The sequence below is a fragment of the Dromiciops gliroides genome, chromosome 1, assembly GCF_019393635.1.
Source record: "Dromiciops gliroides isolate mDroGli1 chromosome 1, mDroGli1.pri, whole genome shotgun sequence".
Classification (NCBI taxonomy): domain Eukaryota; kingdom Metazoa; phylum Chordata; class Mammalia; order Microbiotheria; family Microbiotheriidae; genus Dromiciops; species Dromiciops gliroides.
This window is the reverse complement of record NC_057861.1, coordinates 53,240,517-53,261,896: the sequence shown is the minus strand read 5'-3', so window position 1 is coordinate 53,261,896 and position 21,380 is coordinate 53,240,517. Positions and strand designations below refer to the sequence as shown.

Genomic DNA, 21,380 nt, shown 5'->3' with positions numbered 1-21,380 from the left:
ATGGCTTCCAGCAGCTCCACCATCTTGTTTTCCTCCTTGCGATCTGCTCCCCCATTTCACCATTCCTGCTCCAGACAGGATGGGGGTGGGGGCAGTCAGAATCCATCAACTCATTTTCCATGAGAATCCCAGTGTGTGAATCAAGATCAACCTGCTTCCTCTCAGAGAAAGCGACGGGTCTCTGGCCCACCGAGCCAATATAGCACAGATAAATTTCCAATCTGGTGTGTGACCTTGGGCAAGTCCCAGGACACCTCTTTGGACCTCGCTCTACCCATCTGTCAAATGGGGAGGGAGGACGGTCTAGCAGATCTGTATAGTCCCTGTCCAGCCCCCTCACTCCACACTGGTTGCTGGCTTTCTGTGTCTATCTCCTTGGGTGAAGAATTCAGATCCGTGGGAAAGAGCTTATGTAAGGTGACGGCTTTGGTCCATCATTGACAGGGTCCTCCTCCTTTGGCCAGGGGGAGACTTTCCCTTCATTTCCCCAGTGAGGGCAGCATCCTCATTACTGACTCCATCCAGGTGTGCTACCCTCCAGAGCTATTCCAATTCACAGCAAAGCTTTGCAGCCACCGGGAGGGGAAATGAAAGCAGCTCAGAACAGTTTGTTGTTGGGTCTGGCTCCAGGCATGCCCCCTTGTCCACCCCCTTCTCCCTTCTGCACTCTCCTTCTCCCTTCTCTGATCTGAGGTATTGCCTCTTGTCCCCTGGCCCCCTGCAGACATAGAACGTCCACTTCCCCCCTCCTCCCCTCCAAGAGATGGACACTCAGCCTCTAGCTTTCCCGGAGGTTGCCGTATTGAAGTTCAGTGTTGAACACTTCCTTGTAGAGTGGGGGGAAGAGACGTGCTGTTTCTGGGTGAAGAAGGCGGAAACATTCCAGCTTATCCAGGTGGAGGCGGCAGATCGCTTTCAACAGGGGCAGCTTGGAGATCAGCTACACGGAAGAAAGGTGAAAACTGTCAGGATGGGAAGCAAAGGACAGCTTGGGGATGGTCCCAACCCTCCCTTCCTGGGTCAGCTAGCTCTGGGTTTGGCATTGGGAGGACCTGAGTTCAAATCCAGCCTCAGACATTTATTAGCTGAGTGACTCTGGGCAAGGGCATGATTTCAGTTAACTCAGTCTGCCTCAGTTTTCTCAACTGTAAATAGGGTTAATAACAGCACCTATCTCCTGGGGTTGTTGGAGGATCAAATCAGATGAAATTTGTAAAGCACTTAGCACAGTGCCTGGCACATAGTAGGCATTTAATAAATGCTTATTCCCCCCCTTCGCTCCTAGCTGGTAGTTGTCAGGTCAATCATTCTTTTTGTTGTTGTTTTTTGGGTTTTTTGGGGGTTTTTGTGTGAGGCAATTGGAGTTAAGTGACTTGACCAGGGTCACAAGCCGGATTTGAACTCAGGTCCTCCTGACTCCAGGGCCGGTGCTCTATCCACTGCACCACCTAGCTGCCCCCGGTCAATCATTCTTATTGCACATCCCAACTCTCTCTCTCTCTCTCTCTCTCTCTCTCTCTCTCTCTCTCTCTCTCTCTCTCTCTCTCGTCTATCTGTGTCTGTCTGTCTCACTTTCTCTCTGTCTCTTTCTCTGTCTCTGTCTCTCTCTGTCTCTCTGCCTCTCTGTCACTCTGTTTCTCTCTCTCTCTTTCTGTCCGTCTCTCTCAGTCTCTGTCTGTCTGTCTCTCTCCAGCTTTTTCATGACCACGATTCTATGAGGTCTGCAAGGTAAGGGTCACTATTCCCATTTAATTGATGAGAAAACTGAGGCTCAGATTGGGGAAGGGACTTGTCCATGGCCACACACCAGGGTTAGAGCCATTACATCCTGGTCTTCTTCGTAGAGGTCCTGTATACTTTCTGACGTGCCCATGGTTTCTATTCCCTCCATGTGCTGAAAGTCCGTCCCACAGTTAGGCAAACAAAGGGATACACAGCAGCATGGAAAGCTTCAACATACATCTATTTACCACCTACTGTACTAATACAAAAATTTGTTGATTGAAAAATCTGCTGCTTAAAAACTTTATTTTTTAATTTTAACTTAATTTTATATAATTATATATATAAATTTATATAATTTAATTTAATTTTATAATTTAATTTCTGAATTTGGCAAGCTGGGTTTGAATCCAAAGGTCCACTACACTTCCTAGTATGACCCTGAGACCTATAGCTTCATGCTTCTGGTACTTAGCATAGTGCCTGGAACATTGGAGGTGCTTAATAATTGCTTGTTGACTTGACTCTGGACTTTGGGTTCTTTATCTATAAAATGGGAAGAATAATACTAGCCCTACCTGGCTATGCTGGGCACTTGTTAGGGAAAACATTCCAGAAATCATAATAAAATGTTATGTAAATTGGGCCATCGATTCCTATAGACAATTCTCTTGAAGCATCACTTACGTGAATAGTAGTAATTAAGAAAACAACATTCCTGCTCTTGGGAGCTTGCAGTCTAGCAATGGGGAATGAAGCATATAAGAGAAAATGGAGCCTCTGGAGGAGACCAGGCCACTTCCCGGCTGAGGCTGTCAGGGGGAGTATCCTGGAGGAGGAGCAATTGGAGCTGAGCCTTGAAGGATGGGCTGGACTTTGACAGGAGGAGATGTTGGGAATGGGCGAGGGGAGGGGGGGATAGAAGAGGATGACATTCCAGGCCTGAAAAGATTATTTGGGATGGGGCTGGTGAATTGGACACTGGAAGAGGACACCATTGCTGAGTCTGGGTGCTCAACATAGACCTGCTGATGACCAGTCAGCACCCTTGAGGCAGGGAGGGGCCCACGGTTATGTTGGGTTTGTGACCCCTTTAAGTACCACCTCTATGCCTTCCAAGTCTCAGCATTCCCTTTCCCCCAAGGGCCCTACCTTGGACAGCCTGTCCTCTGGAGAAGGCTGTTTCTGGATCTCATGCTGTAAAGCGAGGAAAATCTGGTCCTGAAGATTCTGCACCTTCTTGGCCTCAAGCAGCCAGGGTCGGTCTGCCAGGCGCAGGGTGAATAAACCAACCCGAGGGCAAGCAGGAGAAAAGAGATTGTTAAGGGGGTCTAAGCGCTGGAAGACAAGAAACCACAGTTCTAGTACCTGCTCTGGTACTGACTTGATTTATGAAGATGGGCATATCTCTGGGCCTCTGTGGGCCTCAGTTTCCCCATTCATAAAATGAGAAGGTTGGACCCGGCCAACGTTCTTTGAGTCCTGGACTCCTTTGGCAATTTGGTGAAGCCCATGGACTCCTTGGCAGAATAAATGCTTTTGAATGCCTTAAATACATAGGATTATAAAGGAAACCAGTTGTATTGAAGTAGACAAGTTCACGGATCCCAATTTAAGAAGCCTTGGATGGGGGGGCGGCTAGGTGGTGCAGTGGATAAAGCACTGGCCCTGGATTCAGGAGTACCTGAGTTCAAGTCCAGCCTCAGACACTTGACACTTACTAGCTGTGTGACCCTGGGCAAGTCACTTAACCCCCATTGCCCCACAAAAAACAAAAAACAAAAAAACAAAAACAAAAACAACAAAAAAAGAAGCCTTGGATGAGGGAGCAGCTAGGTGGCGCAGTGGATAAAGCACTAGCCCTGCATTCAGGACGACCTGAGTTCAAATCCAGCCTCAGACACTTGATACTAGCTGTGTGACCCTGAGCAAGTCACTTAACCCTCATTGCCCCACCCCCCCCAAAAAAGAAGAAGAAGAAGAAGAAGAAGAAGCCTTGGATGAGATGATTCCAGTCTTAAGATTTTAGACACCAAGTGGATAAAGCATTGGCCCTGGATTCAGGAGGACCTGAGTTCAAATCTGGCCTCAGACACTTAACACTTACTGGCTGTGTGACCCTGAGCAAGTCACTTAACCCCAATTGCCTCACCAAAATATATATATATATTAGACACCGAACAGTAAAAGAACTCTTAATTTGGAATACTGAATTTGGAGTCTTAGGGCCTGAGTTCGAATTCATGCCCTATCATTTACTACCTTGGTGACTTTGAGAAAGTCACCTCTTCTCTCTGGGTCTCAGTTTCCTTATCTGTAAAATGAAGAATTTGGACTGCATGGCCTCCAAGTCCCCTCCTGGCTCTAGAGCTGGAAATCATGTGATCTTAATAGAGTCTTAACGTCCAAAATGGGGAGGGTGGGGAGGTTGTCCCTGTCTGCCCTAGTTGGCCTCCATGTAGGTATTGTGAGCATTTGTGCATTCAGCATTTTAGGAAGGACGCTGAAGAACTGGAACATGTCCAGAGAAGAGACAGAAAACTAGTGAGCAAGGTGGAGATTTAGTGATAGGCTGATCACAGAGAGGAAGTGGGGAGGTGTGGCTGGGAGGAGAGAAGTCTCAGGAGTGACACAATCGCTACCTTCAGGTGTCTGAAGGGCTCACTTACTCTACTTGGACACTGTGGGAAGAACAAGGAGCAATGAATGGAACATACAGAGGGGCTGATTTTAGCTCTTTTCATGGAAAAATGTCAACACTAACAGCTATCCCAAAGAGGGAGGGGCCGTTTCAGGAGGGAGAGTTGATTCCTCCTCGCTGGAGGCTGGATAATTGTTTATTGGCAATATTGTGGAAGGGAATTCTGTTCAGGGACAGGCTGGATTAGGTCCCACCTGGGACAAGGGACAGATTGGCATCTGAGGTCTTTCCAAGCTCAGAGACTCCGAGACTCCATGATTCTGTTTATGATATATGTTCCAAAGATGTGACATTCAATGTCCTAAGGGCCCTCCCATCTCTGACATCCTGTGTCCTAAGAGCCCTCCCAGCCCTAACATCCTGTGTTCTAAGGGCCCTCCTAGGTCTGACATCCTGTGTCCTAAGGGCCCTCCCAGCCCTCACATTCTGGGTTCTAAGGGCCCTCCCAGCCCTCACATTCTGGGTTTTAAGGGCCCTCTCAGCCCTGACATTCTGGGTTCTTAGGGCCCTCTCAGTCCTGGCATTTTAAGTTCTAAGGGTCCTTTCAGTTCTGACATTCGGTGTTCTAAGGGCCCTTCTAGTTCTGACATTCAGTGTTCTAAGGGCTCTTCCATTTCTGAGATCTCATATCCTGTGAATAAATGTAGTTCTCTGAGGGCACATTAATCAGGACAGGACCATCCAGCATCATTACCTGGGGACAATAGGACAGCTGCCGTGAACAGAGCGATTTCCTCATCTGACAGCTGCAGTCGGCACAGGCCCCTTTCCAACTCAAAGATGGCCCCGATCAAGTCATCACAAGCTGTGAGAGACACAGAGAGTGGACAGAAAGCACAGGTGGAAGAGAGGAAGAGAGGAACTCTGAGACTGGTGTCCAAAGTCTGCCCCAGTCCTGCTGTCAGCCCCCTCTGAGAGTCAGACTTCCCCTTGTCCCTACCTCCAGGGAGGAAAGGAAGTAGGAAATGCTGATCCCCCAGGGCCAGGTGTGGAGGCCCCAGGTACAGGTGTGTGATGAAGTGGAAAGAGCAGGGTACCAGAGGCAGAGGAGCTGGGTTCAAATCTCGTCCCGAGTGACCCTTGCACACCCAATGTCCCCTTGCATCAGGGCTTCGTTTTTTGGCTTTCTGGATCTGTGCTGATATTAGTGGATGCCTCGGGGTAAATCTGTGCCCCCTTCCAGGTGATATATCCTCTCCTTGGAGAGGAGTGCAGGAAGCACTAGCTGTAGCTAGGAGCAGCCCGTGTTCATGGGTGCCATTTTGGATGCTAGAACAGGGGCCTCAAACCCAGACCTTGCCTTGTTGGGAAGGTCTCTGTTGGCCTGAAAGGCTTCCTTACCCAAGGCCTTGAACATCTGTATCCCTCCAAATTTTCCATCAAAGAGCACAGTATTATTCAGAGGATTAAAGACCCGAACCATCCTGATCAGCAGCACTTCTAGGCAACCTGAGACAGCCAAAGGGAGAGGAGAAGAAAAGGAGCTAGCTGATCCCAATGGCCCAGCACCATCTTTCTCCCACTCCTTCCCCAGAGGCAAAATACATTTTAAAAACTAGGCTTCAGGGGGCAGCTAGGTGGCACAGTGGATAAAGCACAGGCCCTGGATTCAGGAAGACCTGAGTTCAAATCCAGCCTCAGACACTTGACACTTAACTAGCTGTGTGACCCTAGGCAAGTCACTTAACCCTCATTGCCCTGCAAAAAACAAAAACAAAAACAAAAAAAGCCCCAAACAAACAAAAAATAAGACAAAAATAAAAACTAGGCTTCCATCTGGAATCTAAATGTATCTGAAAGAAGGAAACCCCTCTCCCCATGAGAAGCATTTATTAAGCAACCGGGGTATGCTCACATTGGGGGGGGTCTTCTAAATTGTGGATGGGGGGAGAGAGGGGAGAGCCACAAGCTGACCTTTGAGGAAAACTCACAGGGTGGCAGGACAGAGAGAAGACTCGCCTATGCATGAAATAACAACATAAGATTCCGCAGGGTTGAGTTGGGGGTACATAGAAGGCACTGGGTGAATACACAGTCTGGACTGGGCAGTAAGTATACAGCTGGGATGGTTCACTACTTGAAGTAGTGAGCACCCCATCACTGGAGGTATTCAAGCAAGAAGCCACTGGGAAGGCAGTTGAGGGGTTTTCTTTTTTCTTACAAGTCTAGCCTCTAAGGTGCCTCCTAGCCCTGAAAAATGGGGGAAAAGATCATGATTTTGGAGCCAGAAGATCTGGTTTTGAGCCTTATCTCTGTTACTGCCTGTGTGACCTTGGACAAGTCCCTTTGCCTCAGTTTCCTCATCTGTAAACTGGATGACTTCTAAGGATTCCTTCCAATTCTAAGCTTGAAGATCAGAGGATTCCAGGAGCTACAATTCTAGGCTTCCTGGCCAGGAGGGAAGGAGGGTCAGGACCCAGGTCTGGGAGAAAGGGGTGGGGTGGGGCAGAAGAGGGGTTCACCTGCTTTGAGTAGGATGATCTGGTCATTCTGGTCAAGATCCATGAAGCCGCAGATACGCTTGGCAAACTCCACCACGAACTGGATGGCATGGGAAATCTGGATCGAACACTGTTGCCACAGAACCTCGCAAGGCTGGGGAGAACCGGGGATGGGGATCAGGCCTCAGGCTTTGCTCCCCGTCTCCGACCCAACCTCCTCTTCCTCCTCCTTTTGTACCTGGACCTGAACAATCACAGATCAGATCCTAGGCCCCTAGCAACTCTGTATGACCATTTTTGTGGGTGTAGAGATCTTGGATTTTATTGGTCTATCCAGATCTTGGGTCTATTTAGGGATTTTTTGGAGAGAAAACTCCCTGATTGGCGATCATTCTCTAATTTATAGTCTTGAGAGAATTGTCGAGGATCTTGAGAGATCAAGGGAGTTGCTCTGGATCACAGAGCATATGTCAGAGGTGGACCTAGAACTCAGGTCTTCGTAGAATGCTGCCCACCAAGATGAGGGAGACTCAGGGTCCAGAATAAGACATCTATATCTAGACACGGCCAATGTAGGAATCTATTTTGCTTGATGATGAATATTTGTCATAACGGTTTGGTTTGGTTTCATTTTTCAATAAGGGGTGAAGAGAGGTAAGAGAGAAAAAAATAATTTTCTTGTTAATTAAAAACTTTAATTAAAATTTTAAAAATAAAAAGAATTCTGGGCCTCCTTTTCATCTCTGAAAAATTAGGGGAGTAGGGGGTGTGAAATAGTGCAGATAAATCAGACTTGGTTGATCCACCATTTGGCTTTGTTGGACTGCTTCTTTTCTTTTCCCTTTGAAAAAATTCTTTGTTATAGGTAGTGGCTGGCAGTGTAGGGTATATTGAGAAATTAAAGTGAAGCAAAAAAAAATGGAAAGAAATGAAAAGTAAATCAGATCTGGTTTTGAATACCAGCTCTGTCACTTCCTAGCTCTGTTATCCAAGAAAAATCTTTCACATCTCTGAGCCTCGGTTTCTTCCTCTGTCAAATGGGCATAATAATCCTTGTACTCTGAGGGCCGTGAAGAGGAAAGCACTTTTTAAATCTTAAAGCACTATAGGGATTGTAATGTATAACCTATATCAGATTGCTTGCTGGCTTTGGGAGTAGGGAGGGAAAGGAGGATGGGAGAAAATTTGGGAACTGAAAATCTTTCAAAAGTGAATGTTGGGCAGCTAGGTGGTGCAGTGGATAGAGCACAGGTTCTGGAATCAGGAGGACCTGAGTTCAAATCCAGCCTCAGACACTTACTAGCTGTGTGACCCTGGGCAAGTCACTGAACCCTCATTGCCCCACCAAAAAAAAAAAGTGAATGTTGAAAACTATCTTTACATGTAATTGGGGGGAAAAAATAAAGGTCTGGAATCTGAAAAAAAAAAGGCACTACAAGAATGGGAGCTATAATTTTTCCATGTTCAATGTTTCAAGGATCCATGATTTTATCCCCATGGGCCCTCCCTTCAAAGTCCAGTAAAGTCTCAGTAGCCATTATTCATGAGTTGCTATAAACAAAAAACTTCACATTCCCTCCCTGTTGGTCCTCAGGTCTGGCCCCAGACTTTCATCAGGAGGACTGAAATTGGAGTCCCTACTTACTTACTGGCTGTGTGACTTTGGGTAAGTCACTTAATCTCTCTTGGCCTCAGAGAGGCTGCCTCTGTTTCCTCTTCTGTAAAATGAGGGGATCGAGGTTTTTAGGTCCCTTCTGGCCCTAGATATATGATGCTATCATCTAGTTGGTGCCAGGTCTGGAGTCAGGAAGACCTAAGGTCGAAATCTGGCCTCATATTAGCTGTGTGGCCCTGAGCAAATCACTTAACCTCTTTGCCTCAATTTCCCCATCTATAAAATAGGAATAATAATAAGACCTACCTCCCAGGATTGTTGTGAGGCTCAAATGACATAATAATTATGCAGTGCTTGGCACAGTGCCTGACATATTGTAAGTGTTTAACAGGTCTTAGCTATTGTTATTAAATCCCATAATCTGTTAATATTTTATTGTTCGGGGGCAGATAAATGGCAAAGTGGATAAAGCACTGGCCCTGGAATCAGGAGGACCTGAGTTTGAATCTGGCCTCATATACTTACAAGCTCTGTGACCCTGGGCAAGTCATTTAACCTTGATTGCCTCCAAAAAATAGAAAATCTTAGTGTTTCATATAAAATAATGAATGGTTCACTCTGCTGACTTGCTTCTCTTTTATTTTTTTGTTCCAGGGGTCAGTTGACAAGAGGGACACACAGTTTTTGAAAATGAACATATTGGGGTGGCTAGGCGGCACAGTGGATAGAGCACCGGCCCTGGAGTCAGGAGTACCTGAGTTCAAATCCAGCCTCAGATACTTAACACTTACTAGCTGTGTGACCCTGGGCAAGTCACTTAACCCCAATTGCCTCACTTAAAAAAAAAAAAAAAGAAAAAGAAAATGAACATATTAGTGGCACAGTGGATAAAGCACCAGCCCTGGATTCAGGAGGACCTGAGTTCAAATCCAGCCTCAGACACTTGACACTTACTAGCTGTGTGACCCTGGGCAAGTCACTTAACCCTCATTGTCCCACAAAAGAAAAAAAAATTATAAGACCATTAGTGATTAAAGTGGATGTTATTTCTTTTGATTTCTTGATATGCCATAGAATTACAGTATCTTGGTTGTTCAACCTATCTAGAAAAATTCTTTGCTTGGACCCCACCTGGATGCTCTATCCCTTCCTCCTATGGCTGAGGAAGGGAGGGTGAACTGTGCTACCAGAAATAAGAGGAAGCATCAGTGTTGTGACTGGCCCAAGAGGTGCTAGGAGCAGGTTCAATGAGTGCATGGGTATAGGGAAGAAGTTTTGAACTCAGAGTAAGGAAAGACCTTCTGATAAAGCAGGGGGAGGAGAATTCTCTATCTCTGCAAGTGTTCAGAGTTTGCGAACTTTTAGGGATGACATATAGGGGATACTGAAGGAATACCCCACCACTGTCCCCCATGACTTCTAATGATCCTTTCAGCTGTAAGATTGGGCGGGGGATGGGATGAGGGAGAAAGCTGTGAATTCGTTTGGGGTAAGGGAGCTCCTGGGGAGGAACTCCTTCTACCAAGCTAGAAGGACCTTAGAAGTCCTCAAGTCCAACAGCCTCATTTTACAGAGGAGGAAGCTGAGTCACAAAGGGGTTAAGGGTCACACAAGGCAATATATGTCAGAGACAAGGCTTAAACCCAGTTCTGCTGACTGCCTAGGCCAGTGCTCTAACTACTAAACCACACTGCCTCCTCCCCATTCTAACCTCTGATGAGTTTGCACAGATACCCTAAGGGGCTAGCTAGTGATGAAGTGGAAGAGTGGCTGACTGGCTGGCAGAAGGGGCCATACCTTTGCCTGCAGGTTGCACAGCTCCTCCTGGGTGTGCTGGGTCCATGCTAGCCGCTTCAGCTCTTCTGCTGTGTACTGGCAGGTCTCCCGGTGGGATCTGATGACATTCTGGGCCACTCGCTCTGTGAGGGGGAAGGAGACACTTATGAAATGGGAGTTAAGTGACTTGCCCAGGGTCACACAGCTAGTAAGTGTCAAGTGTCTGAGGTAGATTTGAACTCAGGTCCTCCCAAATCCAGGGCCAGTGCTTTATCCACTGTGCCACCTAGCTGCCCCCTAAGCCTGCTTTAAAAAAAAGAGTATAATTACATCAACCATGATAATACCCATTATATCAAATTGCTTGCCTTCTTAAGGAGGAGGGAGGGAAAGGGGGGAGAGAATTTGGAATTTAAAATGTTTTAAATGAACGTTCAAAATGTTTATTTACATGTAATTGAGAAAAGATCAAACAAAATTTAAATTTAAAAAAGTAATAATAGCCATCTCTTCTATAGCACTTTTGACTTTACAAAGCATTCATTGACTTATCCTAAGCAACTAAGTCAACTAGTGAATTGACTGCTGAACCCGAAGCTAGGCAGACCTGAGTTCCAATCCTGCCTCAGACAGTTACTAGCTCTGTCATCCTAGACAAATCACTCAAATGCTATCTCAGTTTGCTCATCTGTAAAATGAGGATAATAGTAGCATCTGCCTCACACAGTTGTTGAGAGAGGATCAAATGAGATAAGATTTGCAAAGCGCTTTGGAAACCTTAAAGCCCTATGACGATAGCTGTTATTGGAATGGTTCCTGTGGGGAGGGTGATAGTTCAATTTTCATCCCTATTTGCCAGGTAATGAAATAGGCTAAGAGATGGGGAGGCCAGGACCCAAAGACTAGACCTCTGGCTGTGAGACCGAGGCTCTTTCAACTACACCTCAGGGCATTGAAGAACCATTCAAATGCTCTTGGACAGGGTGGGAGACTATATGAGACACAGAACTGTCCAAGGTAGCAACAATTTAAGAAAGACTTAGTAAGGGCCTACTAGGTGTAACACAAAGTGGAGAGCTAGCCTTGGAGTCAGCAAATATTGTGTTCCAGTTCCATCATACACACACACACACACACACACACACACACACATACAAATATACATATACATACACATAGATATGGATATATAGATATACATATTGATTAGATATAGATAGTTTGCATGACTGGGCAAGTCATTTCATACTGTAATGTCCCTAGGAAATACTGCAAGACAGGGATTCTTAACCTTTGGTCCCCTCCTGGGATGGGGTGGTGTGGTGGTGTCTGAAGAAAGATTGACCATGTTCATGAATTTGGGTTAGAAAAATATCTCTTTTCTTTTTTCACTGTCTCTAATTGAAATTTAGCCTTTCCTTCGATTATTTAAAAATGGTATTCTGAGGAAGGGCCCATGGGCTTTATCAGATTGTCAGAGGCATCCAGGATACAAAAAGAGTTAAGAATCTTTGTTCTAAGGCCACAAATTGCATAACAGGTTTTCATCTGCATTGGTAGGAGAAATTTTCATATTGGGGAATATTTTTACTCCAAGGAAATCAGGGGTCTAACCCCAACCCCCCAAAAGAGGGGACATAAAACATTACATGAGGTGCTGGGAATATGCAAATGAAAACATTCGCCATTCTCTGCATATCAGAATGTAAGCTTACTTTCTAATTATGTTCTATGATGGAAAGAAAAGGGGCAGGGTTGGAAAGCCTTGGGCAACCATACACTCACACACACATACACACACGCTATCTATCTATCTATCTATCTATCTATCTATCTATCTATCTATCTATCCTCTACCCCAAACCCTAGATATATCATTAGCGGATCAAAGTGAGATCTTGGCTCCACTTCCAGGTCTATTGTTGTCTCACTTATATCCCTTCTACTCTCAGACCTCAGTTTCCCCATCTGTAAAATGTGGGAGTTAGAACAGATGGTTTTTAAAAGTCCTCACAGCTCTGACTCTATGATCCATTGGGTCTCTTGGGGTCCCTGGCACTAATAGGTACAATTTGGAGAAGACTCCCCTTCATGGGTCCCTTCCAAAGAGGATCCTAGCCCCCTGCTCCAGCCCTCCTAAAAGTCCCATATGTCAACAGGGGATTTCTCTTAGCCTTGTTTCAATCTATTTATAATCTCAGCCTGTCCTACCTCAAGTTTGTTCCCTGCTGGGTAAGTAGGGCAGCCAGAAATATGTCCTAAATTTTCTTCTTTCAGGCTTGAAGAGGGGGGTGGTGGCATTCATCCTAGAATGATGGGACTTAAGAAGCAAGGTCACATCACCCTTGTTATCATCTTTGCAACTTTTAAAAGTTCTGGGGCCTTGAGGATGAGCCACTCAATCTCTCTGGGTCTCAGTTTTCCCTTATGTCTAAAAAAAGGTAATTAGACACCTTCCAAAATCCCTTCCAGCTTTAAAGCTATGATCCTATGGACTTTAGACTTTAATCCCAATTGCCTCACAGACTTTGCCTTTCCAGGCAAAAGCAACCTCTGAGTTAGTCTGTCCCCACGTGATAGCCCTGAGGTCTCCACAGCTCCTGTGCTCCCACCTGTCCAGTTAATGAGGGGTGAAGCAGTACTGTACCCTGCTGCTTGAGAGCAAGCACCCCCAGGATTTTGTGGAAGAGGAAGACAGTATTTGACAAAAAAGCTTTGGGCCAGGGTCTGGGAGACCTTGAGGAATTTAGATAAGTCCACTGTCCCAATTCTAAGATTTTATAACTTGAGTCTTAATCCTCTCTATGATACAGGGAGTAAGTAATGACTTCTCTCTAGAACTCAGCTCATCTGGAAAATGGTGGGGTTGGACTTGGTTTTTTGAAGGTTTCTTTCAGGTTTGACATCCTGCGTTCTAAGGGCCCTCGAGCTCTGACATCCTGGGTTCTAAGGACCCTCCCAGCCCTGACATTGTGTGTTCTAAGGGCCCTCCTAGCTCTGACATCCTGGGTTCTAAGGGCCTTCCTAGCTCTGACCTTCTGTGTTCTAAGGTCCCTCTCAGCTTTGACATTCTGTGTTCTAAGAGTCCTCCCAGATCTGAAAAGTCCCTTTCCATTATTGTGGTTCTAAATTCTCTGTGAGCTGGAGAGATTGTGGTTGATAAAAATGGCTCTTTTATGACATTAAATGCACTTTGAAGACACCAATTTTCTATGGCCTGCCTGTGGATCAAGCTAAGGTCTCACCTCAGGCTGGCTTTGTCCCTCACTCCCCCCCCCCACGACCTCTCAGTCTGAGTCTATCCCTCAAAACATAATATAAATAGCCTGAGCTGGACACGGAAGGAGATAGCAGACAACCAGGGCTTTTTCCTAGTGCCTCACACTTACCTGCTGGACAGAATCTCAAAGGCAAGTAGTTGGAAGGCAGGGAGCAGCATCATCCCTAGAGCTGCTACTCTAGACAGCCCTGGGTATGCCAGTCCTACAATTAGTCCATGGATCCCCATCACTCAGGTACACTGGGGAGGACCTATTTCTTCCCTTTCTCTACCCAATCACTAGAGCTGCCACTCTGTCCCTTGCCTCCTCCTGCCTTTGCCCTGGTTGTCCTTCATTCCAAGAATGCACTTTCTCCTTTTCTCTCAGAATCCCTGGTCTCCTGCAAGACTCAGCTGAAGTACCACCTTCTTCATGAGATCTTACCTGACTTCCCCCAGCTGCTAGCGCCTTGGACCCCAAATCACCTTGTGCTGATTTTGCATATACCTCTAGGGACACATGACCTGGCTTGTAAATCCCCTAGAAAATTCCTGGCACAGAGTAGGTGCTTAATAAATGCTTGTTGATTGGTTGATGGCAACCTGATTTCTCCTTGTACATTGGGCATATAGGGGGATTTGCCATAGCCAGACGGCCTTTGCTCTGCAGGAGCCTTAAGAGATGTTTCTAAGCTCCATCTCTGTTCCAATGTGTCAGAGGAGCATCCAAGGTTCACTTCTCCCATGCAGTTTGGACCATCTGACAGGGGGCAGGAAGTGCACCGTTAGGTGGGCACACCCTGACTTGGCATGGCCATACTCCTATCAGGATGAGTTAAGAGCCCTCAGATTCCTCAGAGGTGGTCTGCACACCCTGCCCCACTCCCAAGGGACAGGCTGGAGTTTCCCACTGGAGATAGAGAGGAGAGTAGCCTGATTACCAATGACCTTGGTGCTCTTCCCTCCTTCTCTAGAAAAGATACAAAATGGAGGAAAGGAGATGGGACTAGAATAGATTATCCCCAGATTCAACACCAGTCAGCCCTCGATAGCCTTGTTATCACTGACCAATATCACGATCAGGTGGCATCCCAGGAGTTCCGCCATGCACCAGGACCCCAGGGTCTAGGCCCATCTCATACAGCGTCTCCAGGCATGTTGGCTCTGGTGATGGCTGGGCCGAACCCAGCAGATCCAGGGTGTAGTAAGTGGGGGCTGTGGTGCTGGCTTCGGTCTCTTCTGGGCTCAGAGGCATGTCAAAGAGTAAGCCATCTGGCAGGCCTGAGAGGTGGTCCAGGTCAGAGAGGCTGCTGGCCATGTTGGGGCCATCTCTGGGAATCAGGCCACTGCCATCCAGGGACTGGCTGGCCTCCTGGTTCTGCTGGTGTCGCTGCACTTCCGCGTACAGGCTATCCCTCTGCTTCTTGGACATCCGGCCGAACTTGACCGCTGCAAGGATGGGGATGTGGGATCAGCAGAAAGACTCTACAACCAGGCCCCGGGCAACATCTGGCCGCTGGAACCCAACATTATTAGGTAGTACCTGACCCTAGTCGACAGAGCACTGGGCACACTCACAACACCTGGGATCTCACCGCCTCCACCTGAGATCTGCTGTAAGACCTGCAGCAAGCTTCCCCTTACTTGGGGCCTCAGCTTCCTCATTTATAAAGCAGGATTGAATGAGATGCTATGTAACATCCCTCCAAGGTGGAACATTCTTGGTTCTAGGGTCATTTAGATGAAGTACAGCAGAAAAAGCATTCGACTTGGACTCAGAAGACCTGTGTTCAAATCCCAACTCTACCAATTACAGGCCATGATCATTCTTTGTTCTAAGGGAACTCCCAGCTCTTTCTCTGTGCTAGGAGACCTCCAAGTTCTGACATTTTCTGTTCTAGGGGCCATCCCAGCTCTGATATTCTGTGTTCTAAGGGCCTTCCCATCCCTGACATTCTGTGTTCTAAGGGCCTTCCCCCCCTGACATATTATGTTCCAAAGGCCTTCTCAACTCCAACATTGTTTTCTAGGATCTAGATCACATATTTAGAGCTGGTAAGTCCCTCATAAACCATCAAATTCTACTTCTGTATTTTATAGAGAGAAAACTAAGGCCCAGAGAAATTAATTGTGGTCATATGGTTAGTAAGTACCTAAGGCTGGATTTGAATCCAGGTCTTCCTGATTCCAATTGCAGTGCTTTACCCATCAAGCCATCCTTTCTCTACCTCTCAAAGGCCTTCTGGCTTGTGAGAACTTTGGTGGTCAAGCCTTCAAGAACCCAGGGTCACCTCTCTCAAGGGCCACACTAGCTGAGGACAGTCTCCTGTATGTCCCTTCCAGCTAAAAAAGTACCTCAAGGGACCTAGAACGTGCCAGGGAACAGCAGCCCAGAGGAGGTTCTGGCATGTCATCCAAAGGACCAGGCTGGATGGGTTTGGAAGGGTTAGTCTTCACTAGGTTGGCTGTAGGGGGATATATTTTTTGACCATGGAGATAATTATGTCTTGAAGACTCTCTACATATAAGAAAGAGAGCCATTCCTCAGTAGATGAAGGGTCATTAATAGGAAGGTGTCAACAACCATGGGAAAGCTCTCTAGAAGATAGGAGACAACACAGAGCTGGAGGGCTATGAATGTAGAACACTGAATACATACAGCCAGACTTGGGTGATATATTGGTTAGTTTTGCTGAACTGCCTTCCCCCAACTCTCATCTTTAAAAAAAACAACACTATGGGGCAGCTAGGTGTCGCAGTGAATAGAGCACCAGCCCTGGAGTCAGGAGGACCTGAGTTCAAATCTAGACTCAAGACACTTGACCCTGGGCAAGTCATTGCCTCACAAAAACAACCAAAACCCCCCCCAAAAAATTGGGCAGCTAGGTGGCATAGTAGATAAAGCATCAGCCCTGGATTCAGGAGTACCTGAGTTCAAATCCAGCCTCAGACACTTGACACTTACTAGCTGTGTGACCCTGGGCAAGTCACTTAACGCCCATTGCCCCACCAAAAAAAAAATTTAATTTAAATTAAAAAAATAAAAAAATAAACCACTATGGGAATTGGAGTTGGGAATTGGCAAAACTCTTTGGAAATGGAAAAACTATGGGAATTTTAGGAATGGGGGATGTAACAATATATTTGAAAATGAACAATATGTGAAAACAAAGAAAACCAATCAAAACTGTTAAAAAAACCAAAACACCAAAAACAACCCAACAACAACCAGGTGAAAGAATGCTACAACTCTAATAATAAGAGATAAGCAAATTAAAAAGAAGAACTCAGAGGTTTCACCTCACACCTCGCATCTTTCAGCAAAGACAACAAAAACCAAAACTGGCAAATGATGGCGAGGCTGTGGGAAGACAGGCACACAGATACACTATTGGAAGAGCTATGCATTGTCCTAGCTATTTTAGAAAGCAACTTGGAATCATAAGAAAGTCACTTACAGTGTACCTATCCTTTGAACTAGTGATACCACTAGTGAGGATCTATTCCAAGAATTTCAGAGCAGAGTAAAAGGTGTTCAAAATACAAAAATATTTATAACAACTCTTTTTTTTTGGACACAGCCAAGAACTAGAAGATGATGTTTATTAATTGGAGAAGGGTTAAACAAATCATGTTACATTAAACAACAGAATATTATTATATTGTAAGAAATGATAAATAGGAAAAATTCAAAGAAATTTGGGAAGATATATATTTAGAAGTATATATACTATACATAAATGTATATATACATATATACATATTATATATATAAAGTAAGCAGAAGCAGGGGAATTATTTACATAATGATCACAATAACTTAAAAGGAAATTGGCACAAAAAGACTTCAGAACTATGCTCAGTCCTGTGCCCAAAGGTGATGCTTCAGCGCACTTGACGGTAAAACGTGTCTCTCACCTCTCAACAGAAAGGTGGTAAACTACTGGTGCCAGATGAAGTATACAATTTCAGACTTAGCCACTGGACTGATTGGTTAAAAGAAAGGGTCTGTCTGAAGGGTGGGAGGGAATCACTGAGAAGTCACTGTAAGTTATTCCCCAAGAAAGCTTCTCCTGGTAAAGCCTATTTTAACATTGTCTTTGGATCTCAGTAATTAACACAGAGCTTGATTCATAATAGACCCTTAATCAATGCTTGTTAATTAATTGATTGGAAAGTTAGAATCTTGTAAAAAAAAGCAGCAAAGAATTTTTTTTTTAATTTTAAGAACTACTAAGTAAAAAAAAAAAAAAAAGAACTACTAAGTCACAGGAATTGAAATCTCCATGGATGGGAGAAATATCCATAGACAAGAAAATAATAAATCCTTGAAGTATAATAATAAGAATTGACTGTATCATGAGTCTATATCTGGAATTATATATTTTATCTTCTAAGGGCCCTCCCAGCTCTGCTATTCTGGGTTCTAAGAGTTTTCCCAGCTATGACATTCTGGGTTCTAGGATCACCCCCAGCTCTGACAGCCTGAGTTCTAAGGCCCCCCCCCCAGTTCTCACCTTCTGAGTTCTAAGGGCCCTCCCAGTCCTGATATCCTGGATATCCTGGATATCAGGACTGGGTCCTAAGGGTCCTCCCACCCCTGACATCCTGGGTTCTAAGGGTCCTCTAATCCCTGACATCCTATGCTCTAAGGGCCCTCCTACCTCTGACATTCTCTGTTCTAAGGGCCCTCCCAGCTCTGACATCCTGTGTTCCAAGGGCCCTCCCACCCCTGACATTCTGGGTTCTAAGGTCCCTCCCAACTCTGGTGTTCTCATATTCCATGTGCTGGGGCACTGGTCTGGCTCAGTCATGGTCAAGGCACTGAGTGATATATGCTCACTTACCATCTCGTGACATGCCCAGGGCTAGGCACTTCTGCAGGCGGCAGTGCTGGCAGCGATTTCGGCTGGTGCGGTCAATGGGGCAGTTTCGTTGGCGGGAACAGGAGTAGCTGGCGTTGTTCTGCTGGCTCCGACGGAAGAAGCCCTGTGGCCCAGAGGGAAGGGGGAGGGGATTGGGGAGAGGTCAGGAACAGGCCTCTAGGCCTCCCACCTTTGCCATAGCTAGTCCCTGGGTATGCTACCCGACAGGATGATTGGTCACTTGGCAATCATGCCCTTGGTTCTTTCTCCCTCTTAAGTTGGACATTGAAGAGGGAGGCAGGAAATGACAAAGTGGCCCCAGACCTGTCACATCAGAATGTGAGTCAGGATTTCCACAATGACAGCCCAGAGTCCTCATGAGGCAACGAAAACATCATTGCGAGAAAAGAAGAGAAATAAATCATTTTAGCAAGTTGTTGGGGGGGGGGGCGGGTGGTTTGCCCCAAGGAGTTGAAAATAAATTATTTTGTGCTTAAAAGGGGGCAAAACCCTGGGACTCAGACTTTGGGATCCTGTCCTCCTCACTATTTCCCTCCATCTCTCCCTCTTCCAGCCTTCCCTTACCTTACATCCTTCACAAGTGATGACGCCGTAGTGAATCCCTGAGGACTTGTCCCCGCAGATCTTACAGGGGATCACTTCAATCTGAGCTGCAGGGGGACAGAGCCGCACATGTAGCAGACGGTGGAGTGAAGGAGGAGGGGATGCTCCCCCAACCCTGACTCCTGTAGGCTTTATCACATAATCAGGGGGTTGGACCCTACATCCCCCACCAGGACTACCAGAGAGGGTTGGCTGCCTGGGTTTCATGTGGGACTGGAGATGATAGGACAGACAAGTTCTGATTCAAATTCTCCCACTAACTCCCTATATAACCATGGGCGAATCACTGAGCCATAACTCGCTGTATACCTGCTTCTCAAAGTTGTTGGCTGGGTTTCAGGGCTCAGTTACTAGAGCTTGCTCTAAGGGGGAGGGGGACAGAGTCCCTTTTGTAGGCTATTTCCAGGGAATCCTTTTAATGTCTGTATTCCACCCATGGGCCCAGAATCCCCAGAGGTGGCTGCAATTCCCCCAGTGACCAGGAGATGCCGCCCTGACACCATTCTGACCTGTCCCTGTACCCCCTAAAGGACCCCAAGCTTTGAAAGAAGGGAAGAAGCCTATGCTTTCTTTTCCCTCAAGCCCCAAACAACACCTAGGAAGGTCCTGTGTCAGTTGGGCACCATGACAGCAGTATAAAGTTAGTATGGAAAGAAATCAGGAGTTTCCTTCCATCTCTGACATTCTGGGTTCCAAGGGCTCTCCCAGGTCTGACATTGTGTGTTCTAAGGGTCCTCCCAGCTCTGACATTCCCTGTTCTAAGGGCTCTCTCAATCTCTGACATTCTATGTTCTAAGGGTCTTCCCAGCTCTGACATTCCGGGTTCTGTGACGCTCTTCTCCTCTCCTCTCTCCTCTATTTCTTCCTTCCCTCCTCATAGACTGACACACAGTCCCTTATAACTCTGGCTTGCCTGAGATTATATAACAGCAGTTATATAAAGGGCAGCTGTTAAACCTATCTGTGACATCATCCTGTAAAGGGAGGGGGGAAGCGGGGGGGGGGGGGGGCGGGACAGGCCCTGATTGGGCCTCAAAGCTGGGGGAGGGCGTCCTCAGGCCCAGCTGTCCTACCCAGTCACTTACCCACTCACTGTCCCACTGACACACTTCTGCCAGGGACACTCCTTGTATAACAGGCCCTCTGGGAGATTAACCCCATCCTTTCCAAGGTTCAATCAGCTACTACTAGGGTTTGGAAGAGACTTCAAGACCTCTCCTTTTCTTACCATTGGTAAAAGAGCAGAAGATACCCCGGGGCTGAGCTCTGTGGACTAGTCTAGCCACTATTTCCTACCCCATTCCCACCCTGAGTGAAGTATAAAGACCTCGAGGACTGGAACTATTTTCCCTCTTTGTATCACTACACAGTGTGATTGATAAATGTTTGTTCAGGGAAGCTAGGTGGCACAGTGGATAAAGCACCAGCCCTGGATTCAGGAGGACCTGAGTTCAAATCCGGCATCAGACACTTGACACTTACTAGCTGTGTGACCCTGGGCAAGTCACTTAACCCTCATTGCCCCGCAAAAAAAAAAAAAAGAAGAAGAATTAATGATGTTTGTTCAGTGAAATTGTACTGGGGGGCGCAGCTAGGTGGTGAAGTGGATAGAGCACTGGCCTTGGAGTCGGGAGTACCTGAGTTCAAATCCAGCCTCAGACACTTAACACTTACTAGCTGTGTGACCCTGGGCAAGTCACTTAACCCCAATTGCCCACTGGGGTGGGGGGGGTGGATCTCAAGATTCCTGGAGTCCCACTAATGGGTTGTGCTCCGTTGGCCAAGTCACTTAACTTGTCTGGGTGCTGATTTCCCATAAAATGAAGAGGTTAGACTTCTGAGGTTTCTTTTCAGTTCTAACAATCCATGAATCTAAAACCACAGAGTCCACTCCCCTCATTTTATAGAGAAGGTACCTGAGGTTGCCTCATGGATAAGAGTGCATCTGGAAGGGCAGCTAGGTGGCGCAGTGGATAGAGCACCGGCCCTGGAGTCAGGGGTACCTGAGTGCAAATTCGGCCTCAGACACTTAACACTTACTAGCTGTGTGACCCTGGGCAAGTCACTTAACCCCAATTGCCTCACTAAAAAAAAAAACAAAAAACAAAACAAAAGGACAGTCTCCCAGCACTGGCCCCACAATATCCCACACGAATGCAAAGTGACTTTGAGAGATACTGAGCACTTAAATCTCCCTCAGGATTTGGGAGGGGAGGGAGAAATGCGGTGGAATTCCCTAGATTAGAATGGACAGATGACCAGAACCAACAAGATTCGATTTAATTCAAATCAATGATCACTTATTAAATGCCTAGTGTGTGCCAGGCACCCAAAACAAAACTCAAGAAGAGATGATCTTAGATTTGGCGGTGACCTC

The 21,380-nt window shown here is 46.3% G+C and overlaps 1 protein-coding gene across 1 annotated transcript in view; it reads right to left on the bottom strand.

The window, feature by feature from the left end:
- Nucleotides 1-770: 770 nt before the first annotated feature.
- The window catches only part of LOC122735049 (nuclear receptor ROR-beta-like), a 29,823-nt gene continuing 9,213 nt past the window's right edge, over nt 771-21,380 (bottom strand). Inside the window, exons 2-10 of the mRNA XM_043976300.1 lie at nt 18,965-19,050; nt 18,362-18,503; nt 14,583-14,963; nt 10,277-10,398; nt 6,886-7,018; nt 5,765-5,872; nt 5,118-5,228; nt 2,875-2,987; nt 771-940 (exon numbers count right to left, since the gene is read on the bottom strand). Coding sequence (XP_043832235.1) covers nt 779-940; nt 2,875-2,987; nt 5,118-5,228; nt 5,765-5,872; nt 6,886-7,018; nt 10,277-10,398; nt 14,583-14,963; nt 18,362-18,503; nt 18,965-19,050 — 1,358 coding nt within the window. The 3' untranslated portion in view covers nt 771-778. The remainder of the gene's footprint in view (nt 941-2,874; nt 2,988-5,117; nt 5,229-5,764; nt 5,873-6,885; nt 7,019-10,276; nt 10,399-14,582; nt 14,964-18,361; nt 18,504-18,964; nt 19,051-21,380) is intronic.